Source organism: Alligator mississippiensis, chromosome 1 (assembly GCF_030867095.1).
Source record: "Alligator mississippiensis isolate rAllMis1 chromosome 1, rAllMis1, whole genome shotgun sequence".
Classification (NCBI taxonomy): domain Eukaryota; kingdom Metazoa; phylum Chordata; order Crocodylia; family Alligatoridae; genus Alligator; species Alligator mississippiensis.
The window spans coordinates 311,122,452-311,136,128 of NC_081824.1; the positions used below are offsets into that span (position 1 = coordinate 311,122,452).

General features: G+C 44.8%; 1 protein-coding gene across 20 annotated transcripts in view; it reads right to left on the reverse strand.

Annotated features, from left to right (window-relative positions):
- GK (glycerol kinase) overlaps positions 1-13,677 on the reverse strand; it is a 358,525-nt gene that overhangs the window by 66,047 nt on the left and 278,801 nt on the right. For all 20 annotated transcript variants that reach the window (XR_002089913.2, XM_019486305.2, XM_019486298.2 and 17 more), the window contains 4 exons: positions 4,391-4,464; positions 3,633-3,739; positions 2,857-2,934; positions 792-871 (listed from right to left, as the gene is read on the reverse strand). Coding sequence is in view for 19 of the 20 variants with exons in the window: in XM_019486305.2 (XP_019341850.2) it covers positions 792-871; positions 2,857-2,934; positions 3,633-3,739; positions 4,391-4,464 (339 nt within the window). In the remaining variant the exon portion in view is untranslated. The remainder of the gene's footprint in view (positions 1-791; positions 872-2,856; positions 2,935-3,632; positions 3,740-4,390; positions 4,465-13,677) is intronic.

The window sequence follows — 13,677 nt, forward strand, 5'->3', positions numbered from 1 at the left end:
AGTTTAAAAAAATATATATTATATTTGCAAACACCCAAAATTCACAAAGTTGGGCAAAGTTCTTTGGGCAGATGTGATATCTTTTATTAGACTAACTAAATAGTTGAAAAAAATTTCTTGGCAAGCTTTTGGGCACAAACACCCTTCTTCAGGCAATTGCCTGCAAAGAACTTTTTTCCAACTATTTAGTTGCTCTAATAAAACATATCACATCTACCCAAAGAATCTTGCCTGCCTATGTCCTTAGACCAACAGGGCTACAACCAACAACCCTACATACAAAGTCATAAACATACATACACCATCAAATACTTGGAAACCGTAAGGCAGGAGTAGCCAACCTGTGGTACACGCTGTAAGTAGCATGGGCACCAGACCTCAAAGGAGGCAGGGAGCAAAGCAGTGTTGTCAGGTGTCACCACCAAAACTAGGTTAACCCTTCCCTGGCTCTGTAGATGCCACTGAATCCTAAGCTTTGAATCCTCACTTGCTATATAAAACTGCTGTAGTTGCAGGGCTAGGAAAGGGTTAATCTGACTTCTGGTAGTGATATCTCCTCCTGCAGCAGCATCTTGCCTCTGCTCCTTACAGCTGTGGCTGGAGTTCCCCTGTCTCCATTCCAGCAGCCCAGGGCACAGACTATCACATATACTTTTGATTGGGAGCAGCACTTTGGTGGGAGGCTGAGAGGGAGGTGTGGAAGGACTCTTATTTGTGGTGCAACTGTCACAAAGGTTGGCCTCCACTGCTTTAACACACTACTAATTAGATTCTCTGGAAATACTCCTTACCTTAAAAAAGGATTTATTTTTCCCGGGAATTCTGTTAAGAAGCCTCTCAACTGTTGACTGGGTTCTCAGGTCAAGCCACACTACAAGTGAAATAGCAGAAAACATTTGTACCAAGATAATCATTTTCTTTTTAAGTACCCAAACACACTGTCGCTTCAGGTACAATATTATAATTTTTAATATCACAAAACTGAAAATATTCAAGAAGTTTATTAATTTTTTTTAAAAAGTTGACAGAAAAGAACTCATCATAAGCATGTTTCTATATCACTTAAAGACCTAAATAAGTACAAGGCTTGCATTCTATTTTGAAGAACAACTTATTGGGTAGAAGTTTCTACACAGACTATGAAAAATCTTTTTTTTTCACCCTCAAAGGTTAAACATGGAAGTTATAACACTCATACTACTACAAGACTAAATGTCATTCATTTAGAAAGCTTAAAAACAGACACCAGGTTTATTTATTTACTACTGCTGTGAATACTCTGAACTACAGCAACAGACAGCAATAAAGAGGGTGTATCTGTATGTGAAATGAATGCATAGCAATAAACTCAAGAGCTGTTTCAGCCAGAGTCAACTGCTCCCAGGCACAACATCTACCCCTGTGCCCAGGACAGCAGCACTTTGAGCTGGGGCAGAGCAGCTCTGGGCTGGCAGCAGACTCAGGAGGGGTCAAACCTCAGGCTCTGGGTGGTGGTGTTGGGACTGGCTGGGGCACAAGGGTGTTAAAGTGCAGGGCTAGGTGGCAGGCAGTCCCTGCACTTTAGCACCTCCATGCCCCAGCCAGCCCCTATCACCATCTACCTGTGCGTTTCAGTACATGCAGTACATGACTCAGCCGTAAGACAGTACTGTCCCTGACACTACTGTCTTATGATGGAGTTAAATTTACTGCTTCCTAATACCAGCATGCGTGTAGATGGTGATGCTTTATTGAGGACCTAATTAGTCAACTTTGCAGTGTAGATGCACCCACACCCAGAGCTACTGATTTACACAGAATGAAGTTGTAAAGATCACAGTCTTAAAATTTAAACACACAGAAAGCTATTTTAAAGAGACAGAAAACCTCTAAGCCTAAAAGTTTAAAAAACCCTAAAGGCAGTGTCTCATTCAAGTTCCTGAAGGCTCTTTGAAAGCTTTCAATTAATGGAAAAAAGTCAGACAAGTCACTCAGATCTCTGGAAGATGCACACAAATGCTGAAGGATATTCTGTAGCAGGGGATGGCAACCCCTGGCACATGTACCAGAGCATTTCACATGGAGCCATTTTGCTCAGCATGCCACAGACGGCCCCATCTCTGGAAAGGCCCGTGCTGCCAGCAATGAAGCCTGGGGTGCTTGCAGTAGTTGGTGGGGAGGCTGTAAACCTTACTGTGAGTAGCCTGGTCTCTCTGGTGGGTGGCAGGGGCCTGCCCAGAGCCCAGGCTACTCGCAGCAGGCAGCCACGAGCCTGCAAGCAGCTGTACCAGGGTTGGCAGCCCTGGCCTGGCTTGCTGCCGGCAGCAGCTGCACACGTGCCTTGGGGAGCACAGCGGGGAAGGGGCTGGGGCTGCACTCTACCGCCGGGGGCTAAGTGCCCGCAAAGCCTGGCATCTCTGCGGAGGGCAGAGCTGGGGGGCTAAGGGGGCCATATCCCCATCCTGCTAGGCCTGGCTGTGAAGGGCAGGGTGAACTGAGTGCAGCAGCCCCACGCAGGACGGCTCCAGCAGGGCAGCTCTGGGCCTCGCTGTCTCCATCTGTCTCCCCCCCTTGCAGAGCTCGTCCATGTGGTGGCCAAAGGAGCCACTGCTCATTTAAAGGTGTTTCCTCCCTTCCAGCAGAGAACTTCATCTGGCCTGTGTTGTCTGGGGTTGCCTTCTCTCTCCATCCCCTGAGTCAAAGGGTCCCAGGAGCTGGGAGTAGATTCTAGCAGCAGCTGTGCTGGAGCTGCTGTGCTATTGGTTAATTGTTTAACTAATATAATTAGAGGAGGTTAAACAACTATTTTTAAATGATGTTTACATCCCTAATATGGATTCTAATAGGCTATACACAGTTGGACACCAAAATATTTACCAATAGCATTGTACAGAGGTTCTCCAGTTGTCTTGTCCCAAACCACAGTTGTCTCCCTCTGATTGCTGACTCCAATAGCTTAATGGATAAAAACAAAGAAGTGAACTTTTTTAGAGATATTCTTTCTGGAGCTAGAGAAGAGGTAAACGAATGGATAATGAAAAAACTTCCATCATAAGTAGTTTCTATTCTGGTAGTATATTTTTATATCTTCCATTTGTTTATGGTTTTGAATATTCTATATCTCATTCTTTCATACTGTCATGCAGTACAAAGGAACTATATTTTGAAATAACAAGTTTCATCAATTAGTTGCTTAATCTTGTGCAATGCCTGAGGAGAACAAATTTAGTCTGTATATCCAGCCAGACAATACCCTACTAATAAGCACCAACAATCTCTTCTCTTTTTTCCCCACTATTCAGAATTGTTTTGGGAGTGTGACCCGAGACCTGAACCTGCCATTTTTCTACACACTAACTCAGTAGTTTCAAATTTCCTCACTGCAGAACTCTTTTATATCACTTCTGCTGCAGAACTCCTACCCCTAGGTCTGCAGGCCACGTGGGCTGATGCAGAACCAGGTGACCCGGTGGGGTGATGACAACACAAGTCGCCCCATTCCTCCATTACCCCCAATCTCTTTGCAAACCTTTAACGACCTCTCACAGAACCCTGGGGTCCTGCAGAACGTAGTTTGAAAACCACTAAACAAACTGCATTCCTATATGACACTCCAGTCCCCGAAAAGCAGACACATAAAACTTCAGTAGTACCTTTTATGTTGGTAATATCTATGTTCAGCTGTTTCAATTTCTCACATGTTCTCTCCACACATTCATGGACTGACTGCAAGATTTCTTTTGGATCTTGCTCCACCCACCTTTAAAAAAATATATTAGACAGCAGTCAAAGCACAGGCAAAAATTTAAGACAGCCATTACATCTATGGAAATACATACAAATATTTTATGAGAACATTACAGAAAGTCACAAGTGAAATAATCAAAACAATATTAACTCTTGGCTAATCTCTAGTCAACTTGTTTTCCTTTCATGACAGAATGACTAAGCACATCCTGTATAAGTAGAAAATGTCTGATTAAAGTTAAAACCTTTTCTGTTTTGTTAAGTCGGAGTCCATTTTCACAACACGTGCATCTGCAAACAAATACATAATTTTCTTGCTATAATACAGTGGAAAAAGACGATCCAAGGATTATATTCAATGACTTGTGTACAGTAGATTTAGCAATAGTAAATGAAGCTGAAGAATGTGGATAAATCAAGGGAATGGCTAACTTTAGCTACTTTAAATGAAACTGGAGGGTGATAGTAACAGGTCAAACTTTCATAAACAAACACAGTCTCAGAAGCTTAACCTTGGTGCACATCCCTGATGGCTCCAAAATTCTTCTTTGATGGCTCCAAAAATCCTCTACCACATGAAACAATTAATACCAAAAACATTTTAAAAATAAATGCATCACACTAAAACATATGCAAATAAATGCGTAAGTATATGGAATCATACCCTTCTTTAGGGAACTTCTGTTGTATTTCTACTTGATGGTGGCTCAGGAGCTCTGCAGTTTTTGCATTAAAAACCTGAAAATAGATAATATGGATAAAAATCAAACAATGGCAGAACAAACATATGATGCATGTCTATTAGCAATAATAAGCCTGTGTGTAAAAAGTGATATTAGAAAAATTCTTACCTTCACCAATAAAATTAATCCCACAGAAAAAGTCAAAAGTACATAAAAAACCTGATCTTACAACTCCTCTCTAATCAAAAAAAACCTGATGTCACTATTTTGATAATGACTTTGATTACAGCTTGGCTTAAACCCTTTAAAAAAAAAGTTAATGTGTAACTATAAAATAATCCAGCTGCCCAGATATCCAGATTCCTGGTTACTGATGATTTTTTAGATCTGACACTAGCAGTCCTGCACCACAGCTGGCATTTGAAACATGGAAACATAGCAATTCCTAGTTTTTTCCACGTTGCAAAGGATTCCCATTAAGAACCACAGGAGTTTTTTGGAATATGTATTTGTGTCAGAGAGCCACAGGCAGAGACACTTGAGAAAACTTCTGGGGATTTTCTTGGACATTTGATGAGGGCTAGGTGGTAGTCCAAAAGTAGGGTAAAGATTTTTGAGGATTTTTGTCAGTTTTGTTTTACCATATTCTGTCATCAAATCATTCGATCATTTTTTCTCTCTGTATAGCTAAACCCTTTGTTTTTTTCTGTTAAGTGCTTGTGGTGAATTGTGATTTCTAGGCAAATTAATAACCTGAGCATACCCATTCAGCGGAGTGGGGGGACCAGTAAGCTTATACAAACCCATGGTGTATCTCTGGCAGCATCCTGACACCGCAGAGTTGTCACATCTTGAACCATTTTAAATTAAATCAGTTTCACAGACTGACTAATCTACATTAGTCTGATCAGAAGTTGAAGTGATTGATAAGAGCTTCCTATCCTTGCAGACCGGTGCATATCTGACTTTATTACGTTTTCCTATCTTATTATCCTTTTTTTAAAACCTAAGCTTTATTTTTCAAAAAGTGTGGACAGTCTTTCCTTTAGAAAAGAGAAAGAAAAACTGGAGAAGGAAATGTAGATTAGAAACTGTAGTAGTGAGCAAACTGGAGGAAGAGGCAGCCTTTTCCAAATGCCCATGGGCCGATTCCATGACAAGTGTGTCCAGAAGAAACTTACTATAACAACAGAGAAGACTGCTGTGATCAGGCTCTCTGATAACAACAGCAAGTAGGTACAGGGCAGGCAGACTGGCTGCACTGGGTGCTCCTAAAGAGCTTCTGCAACAGCTCTATCAACCACGCACAAGCAAAGGCTAAGTGAAGGCAGCAGCAACAACCCGTAAGTCCAAAGCGTACAAGTAGGGGTGCACAGATATATCGGTTGGCTAACGGATCAGCACTGATAAAACAAGAAATGACATTATCGGCTTTTTTTGGTCGTTGTAGCCAGTAATTATAGCTGCATGCCCAGAACACCCTAAGCGTAGTGCGGTCCCTGTGCCCCACTGCCAGCCCAAGCCTGCGGCAGACTACAGGTCCTGCAACAGGAGGGGGAAAGGGCACTGTGGCTCCAAACATGCCTGGCACCGCTGTCCACATGAGGGCCCACCCCACCTGCCCAGGACAGTAGCATGGGCTGTGCAGGGAGCAGGGCTGTGGGAAGGAGCCATGGGAGAGGGGGCAACATGTGTGGGAATAAGGTGGTCACCGCCTTCTTCAGAAGGCCGGAGCAGGCAGGAGGCATGCGACTGTGTTTGTGTTATAAATGCAAAACAAACTGAAAAAACAGTTACAGTAAAAGCCACATTATCTGGCACCTTAGAAACCAGCATGCTCCATTAACCGGTATGCCAGCATTTTATTTTTAGCAAGTTTTTGTTTTGTTTTCCCCATGGATTTTGCAGAAATCGCCCAATTTCTGTGAAATAGCAATTTGAATAGGTCTCTATATATAACCCTTTATAAAATAAGAACAGCAAATTTAGTTTAAAATGACTGTTTCCTAATCAAGTTGAATTCCTAGCCATGCAAGTGGTAAAATATTTATAAGTGCACTGTCTAGAGTGATAAAATGTAAAAGGTCAAAAATTCACATGTGCCATTACACCTACCAAAAAGTACCAGTTGAAAAGCACCTGACAAGGGGAAAACAATTACATGCATTCGCTGGGGGTGGGGGTAGGGTGAAAGAGTACCAAAAGTATCATTATTTGCATCCTTTTCCACATCTTCTAGTCAGTATTTGTTCCATCTGTTGAGTGTCAACATTAAACTAAACTGGAAACTCAATTAGGTTAGGGATTGTCTATAATAGTAGAGTAGGGAAAGAATCACATTTCTTTCTTTTCAGTAACAAAGATGTTGGCACAGGGACACTTGACAAAATATTTCAAGTCAGGCTAAGCTTTCACCCTTGGTCTGGAAGCTGAAGTGCCATGTTTACTCAAATCCAAGAGAAGGTTTTTTTACCCCATTCCACCTGGGGGACAAACACCCTTGTCTTGGATTCAAGTACAAAGTGAGGGGACAGGCGGCTGCTGAGGTTCCAGCCCTGATATGGGTTCAAGTCACAGCCATGCCCCCCACCAATCTTCCAAAACCTCTGCCCCCTCCCACCCCCGACATGGTGGCTCTAGCCACCTGCCTGGCCAGACAGCAATGGCTGCAATAGCAGCACCTCTGGCCCTGGGACTGTGTGGGAACCAGAGCCAGGGCTGGGGCTAGAGCCACAACTGAGGGTAAGGGGTAGGGGGAAGAGGGGAGGCAGGTGGCAGACGGACAAGGGGCCCACCCCACCACTTAAATCCCCCCTGCCGCAGCAAGAGATTAAATGTACTCCTACATACCAACACAAGATGCTAGATATACAGAAAAGGACCAAAATATTCTTTAGACCCTAAACCAACATGGAAAAAAAAAACAAATCACCAAGAAAACTAGAAAACAAAAGCTTGTGCTTTGAATCTACCATTTAATCACTTTAAAAAGGGAAGGAAGATACTGTTTGGGAGCATATGTTAGCTGTTACAATGCAACTGCTGCATCTATATGCACCTGTTGGGATACAAGTTAACGAAAACATCCTAACAAAGAAAAAAGATCTTACCTTAGAATATAGGTAAGTACCTGAGGTCTGGGCTCTGGGGCTGAGGGACCATACACAGGGCTTGGGGGATGAGATTCACACAGCAGGACCTGATCTAGCCACAATGATGTTGGGTCCACAAGCTGGGATCAACCAGGCACAGGGCCCCAGAGACAGTGGGCAGTCTTGGACGTGGCATATGGGGTTCAATCTGGCACATGGCTCAAAACAGGCATACTGGATTGGATGGACCTCATATGAGGTTGGTCAGACCCTGCAAGTGCCAGCCCAATCCAGTACTAGTTGGGGAGGTAGGACCTCTCAATAGGTCTGTAAATTTGGTGATTGGTGGGTGGGAAAGAGGGAGTAAGTGGTGACAGTGTTAATTGTCAAGGCTCCAAGAGCTGCAGCGGATAATGCTGTCATTGCTCTGTGCTCTCGCCAAGTCCCGACCCACCCATCAACTTTCCAGACCGATGGGGAACCCTTTTCCTTGTACAGAATGTACACCCCAGTCTTCCCCAGGCAGTTTTGGTGCAGATCATAGGAAAGAAAATATGGTAAAGAGTATAAGTTGCAATGGTTTTGTTACACTTGTATTCTTAAAAGGAGCTTATAGATGTGATGGTTACATTATAATAGCTTGTACTGGTATTAATTGATATAATTGTTATGTCAGTCTATACCGGGGTGCACAACTTCTGGCCCACAGGTCAAATGCAGCCTGTGGAGCCTTGGAATCCAGCCCATGGGTTGGGAAAATTGGTGGTGGAAGAAGTGGCAATAGTGCCAATCCTCTGCACTGTCAAAATCCCAAGTCCTGTGGGGCCAGATGTAGCTGAACCATGCCCCCTTTCCTCCAAGTCCCCCAGTTGGACCATGCTCCCTTCCCTCTGCGTAGCACCCTCACCTGCCCCAGGGCTGGGCCATATCCTCTTCCTTCCATGAGGCAATCCTTGCCTGCAGGGCTGGGCTGTGCCTCTGTCCTCCTGTGGGGCTGAGTCACACCCCCACCCCATGCAGGGGTGGATCACAGCACCCTCCCTGCCCCACCCACAGAGCCAGGTTGGGGCTGGCCCAAGCCCCCTTCCACGATGTGGTTGGATTGGAGCCAGGCTGCCCTCCTCTCTGCTGTGTGGGGGCCAGACGACGTCCCACTGGAACAGAGCCATGAAGGGATTGGTCCCTCTGACACCAATTTTCACTCCCCCCCCACCTTCCTTTCCTGTAGGTTCCAGCTCACCATACAGATGTTCTCACTTGCCTGCCATAAAAGATCAATTGAAATGATTTTGGGCATGAATATGTTGTCAGCCACCACATACAACTTCTTACAAAATGATTGAGGACATCTCGGATAACAATTCACTTGCTCAGCTGTTGCCTTCCACATGCTATTACGCACATACTAAATGCTACTACAATCCTCCGTGACCAAAGGGAAAGAGAAGAATGGATAGACATATAAAGGAGCAGAAGTAAAAATCTTTGTATTCAGGAAAGACAGGTAGCATTCAAGTGCAACAGAAAAGAAGCCAGTCATCTGCACTTTATTGTCGTAAGGAAAGAGAAATTCAACAGGACTACTCGCTTAATATATGTCCAGTTGTTTCCTTGGTTAGTTTCTTTATGTTCAATGCAATGTACAGCATTAATGAAGATAGGAAAAAGGATACACCGTAATATATCTAATCACGTCAGGGCACACTAAGTTACAAACAGACCTGGTCTTTGTAAACTAGATCATCTGTGCTTACTGGGCAGAGACAGATGGTGCCTGAGCCACTGTCCCACAGGATTGGGCCCCTGCAATTTCTGGCACTTTAGACACCTAATCCTGCAAAAGAATGGCTTCAGATGCCTGGCTCCAACCCAGGGTACACCTCTACAGGTCTCAGGGCTTCCCCACCCTGTGCCTTGGGTTGGAGGAAAGTATTCAAGGCCACTGTCCCACAGGTGAAAACACCTACCGCAAAAAGACAGTGCAAACTACTACTAAGAATCATACTTGCAATTTTGGGCATCTGTAGTGTGACATGGGGCAAGGACATTTATTTGCTTGGGGTTCATGGGGCCATAAATTTCTTTTTACAGTGGCATAAGGGGGAAACTGCTTGCAGCCTAACACACACGTCTGATATGACAGACTGTGAAGAATAGTCCAAGGTCTTCAGGACATACATACTGTATTAGTATTAAAACATTACTATCATCTGTTAGTAATTCAGATTTCACATAGAAATGCTGGCAAGCAGCCTAATATATACCAAAATACAGGCTGAACCTTTTGCTTAACTAATGTGGACACAAGTTTGAAAGGAAAATTTAAAGAGTCAGGTTTTGAGAGAAAGTTGAGCCCTAGACCTTGAAAGGATTAAAGTTAGATAACAGTACAGAGAAAAATAGTCAGTGAGCGGGAGGTAGAGACTACCAAATTTCTGTCATCCTCCTACCTGATGAAACTGAACACAGCAGTGGTATTTTAACGTAGCAGCAGACTTCATACCACACAGCTGCAATAATGTTCAGTTCAACATAACTACAGACCCAGCTTGGCAGTTGAAAGGACAAAGTGCCATCTTTATATTTGAATAAAAATATCATTTCCATCTGGAGGAATGATCCCTGGAAACTGCTAGGTTACTCATCTCCAATTCTTTGTTTTTCATGTGGATAAATTTTTTCATATTCTTAAGAAATCTTGATTTTCAATGAGAGTAATTTTGTTGGCTAACAGGTCTCAGAGTACTTGGGAATTGCAACAAGGCCATCCCAAAGGAGAAAGACAAGGGGGGGGGGGGGGAGGAGGGAAGAGAGACCTACTCACTACAACCTTTAACCTCTCAAAAGAAAAAAAAAGCATCAAACATTTGGAACATATTTCACATAGGATTACTGGTCAAAAGGAGCACAGGCTAGGCTAGAAAGACCTCTGCCATAAATTATATTGGTTCCAGAGCTACAGACTGACAGACCTTAAACTGTTTTCATCCTATGTCAGCGCATGAAAACTTAAGGGACTGCTATGTGGGAATGCAGTACCTTTTCATTTTAGCAAGTTACCGAGCCTTAACACAGAATTAAAATACTCATGTCCTGTCTGGTTTGCTAGATAACCAAGTTCTGCCTTCTTAGAAGAAATTAGTGACTATAATAACTGCAGTCAGTTAATTATTAACTGTTAACAGACTAGGGCTCCCCTCTGATGAACAGCTACTGAAAGCCAGATTTTTTTCTTAACTGAAAGCAGTCTTTGCTTACCAAAGAGTGTCTACAGTCTGAAGCAAGTGTTTTATGTAAATATTAAAACATACAAAGATCCAATTGTAATCACATCACTAGAGAAATCATTCTTCTACAGGGACAGACCAATAGACCTAGAAAAACTATAGCATGGGCTGCAGCAGTTCATTTTTTTGCTCTGCTCAGCCAAACTACCTCAGGTCCCTCTCAAACTAAAATGGTGATTCAGGCCTTGATGGTCACAATACATAACCTCTCCAAGACTACTAAAAAGTGGGGAGGGATGATGATTTTTTTTATTTACTTCCACGTCAGAAGACCAGGGAGCCTGGTTTTCTCTGAAACAATCAAATTCTCTGATTTAAACAAACCCTCAAGACCTGTTTTTTTTCCGCAATTAAAATGAAATGCCACTAATTGTATGTATGTATCAGTTGAACACAATGTTTTATTGATATATTTACTGTTATAAAGCAATTTGGAAGCCAACCAGTACCTCAATCACTATAATAAAATAATTTCTAAATACCTATACATTTTGGTGTTTGATTTTGTATTTTTTATCACGGAAAAATCGAAGTTCTCTCTGCCCTCTTCACTCACCAAGATATAGGTACAGCTGTGCCTGTCCCCCTCCCCCCCACCACCACTTCATAGCACTGAACAGCTGCCCTGCCCTTGCCGGTGGCCCTCACTCCCAACCCGCAGCCCCCAGGGCCTTGCTGGTGCCCCCCAGCCTTGCTGATGCTCCTCACTCCTGACCCACTGAACCTCACCTCAAAGTATGTGAGGAAGGGAGTGGACGTGAGGGGAAGGGGGGGTGTGGGCACAGGTGACAATGGAATGAGGCAGGGGGCACAAGTGGCACAGTAGCAGGTCACACACTCCCCATGATTTCTACACCCACAGGAGGGTGCGGGGCCGCAGCAGGGTCAGACCAGCTCCAGGCAGGAGCTGCCCCCACAGCCCAGCAGGCAGGACCCAGCACTGGAGGGACAACTGTGCTGCCACAGTGAGGCACAGTGATGGCAGTGGCAGTGGAAATGGCACCCCCTGCTGCTGCCAGGGGGATAGGAGGTGCCTCACCTTAGCAGCCATTGCAGCATGCCACTCCCTCCCTCCTGCACTGGGTCCCCGCACTGAGTCACAAAGGGGAAAATCCAAGATTTTCTCCTTTAAAAGAGAAAATCCATGTTTTTCTGCAGCAAACGGAAAACCCAGATCCCTGCAGATGACATAGACTATATATACGACCAAAAGCATGACATTAAGAAGCAACTGTCTATCCTAGGGGTTTTCAACCGGGGGTTAAGTGTACCCCTAGGGGTACTTGGAAAGGTGATGGGGGTACGTACAGGCAGGCAGGGATGGGGTAGGGCGGGGGGGGGGTGAGGGCAGCGGTACCCCTCTGCGGATGGACGTGGGATGGGGGAGCTCGCACATGGCGGCCACTGTCATCTACCACCCCATGCCACTGCCTCCCAGGAGCAGGGCGGGGGGGGGGGGGCGCACAAGGGCAGCAGCGCCCCTCTGTAGGCCACACAGGCAAAGCCCAGCCAGCAGCTATGCAGGTTGCTGATGGGCGGCATATGATTGGCTGGATGTGAGGCCCATCAGTAGCCTATGGAGCTGCACGTGCGACAGGATGTGGGAAAGCAGGGTGCAGCAGTGGTGTGGTGGGTGGTGGCAGCAGCAGCGCAGGGTGGTGGCTACCATGTGTGAGCTCCCCCCTGCATGCGAGCAGCTCCTCCGTGTCCAGATGCCACCACCAGAAGGGGTACACTTGTTAAAAAAGGTTGAAAACCCCTGGTCTATCCCATCTTTGCTACTTTTCCATCTGTACTTTGAAACAGAACTTAGTACCCATGGGTTTTTAAGTAATGTAGGATTCACACATTTACTAAACCCACATAAGCAAGAAATATCACTAAGGTCATACACAGATGATCCATTCCTACTGGGAGAATATCTGCTCCCCTGGTAGAGACAACAAGCACACAGTCATTCCAGCTTTCTCTCCCAAAGCAAAAGCTGCAGCTCCGGGGAAAAAAATAACCCAACTCCAACTACTTAGAAGTTAGTCCCAGGAGAGTTTCTCCCAGGGAAAACAAAGATCTGTATACTCTCCTGCAGCTAAACTGTTCCAGATGACCAGGAGGAGTGAAGCCATGGGGAGAGGCTCCTGTTCTTTTCAGAAACTAAGATCACCCCAGTCTGAGGAAGGCAAGGAGGAGGCAGCTGCTCCCATCGTTCACGAAGACTGGGAAGAGGGGAGATGGGAGGGCAGGAGAGGTGCCTGCCTGCCTCATTCTCACATCCCCACACACTGGGAGTCTGCAGTGAGAACCACACAAGAAGCTTTGGACCTGCACTGGGAGCTGAGCAAAGGGAGCAGTGCTGTGAGCCCCCTGCTTGCTTCTAAGACTGGAGTCCCTGAAAATGGGAGGACTGGAGCAGTGCACATTTTCCCTAAGATTAGGATCACCCTGGTCTTGGGAGAGCACGAGGAGCAGGGAAGAGAGAGCAGTTGCTGGCTGAATGGCTGTACTGCTCCCCTCTCCTGGAATTTCTTCTAGCAATGTAATTTATCTTAAGTTAAATTACCACTGCTTAGAGACACCCATGTCATGTCACCTTATTGGTGCAAAGAAAGCAGACAAAGCCTAACTATCAATGAAAGTTCTTGCCTCCCTTCTTCTCAAGAAGTGGTCCTTGATGGGACACGTGAGGTAATGCTAATATTAGTGTCATTCCTCAGTCAGGAATTCCTCTGCCTTTGAATCTGTATTTTGCCATTTGCCATTTCGTAAGCTAGAGGGCACAGAGAAATATTTGTGATGCAGGTCAGGAAGGTACTCAACACCAGCCCAGCCCCTTAAATCTCCAGCAACATGAAACAGATTGCAATAGGAGTGTTTCTTTGGCAACCTGCTAAA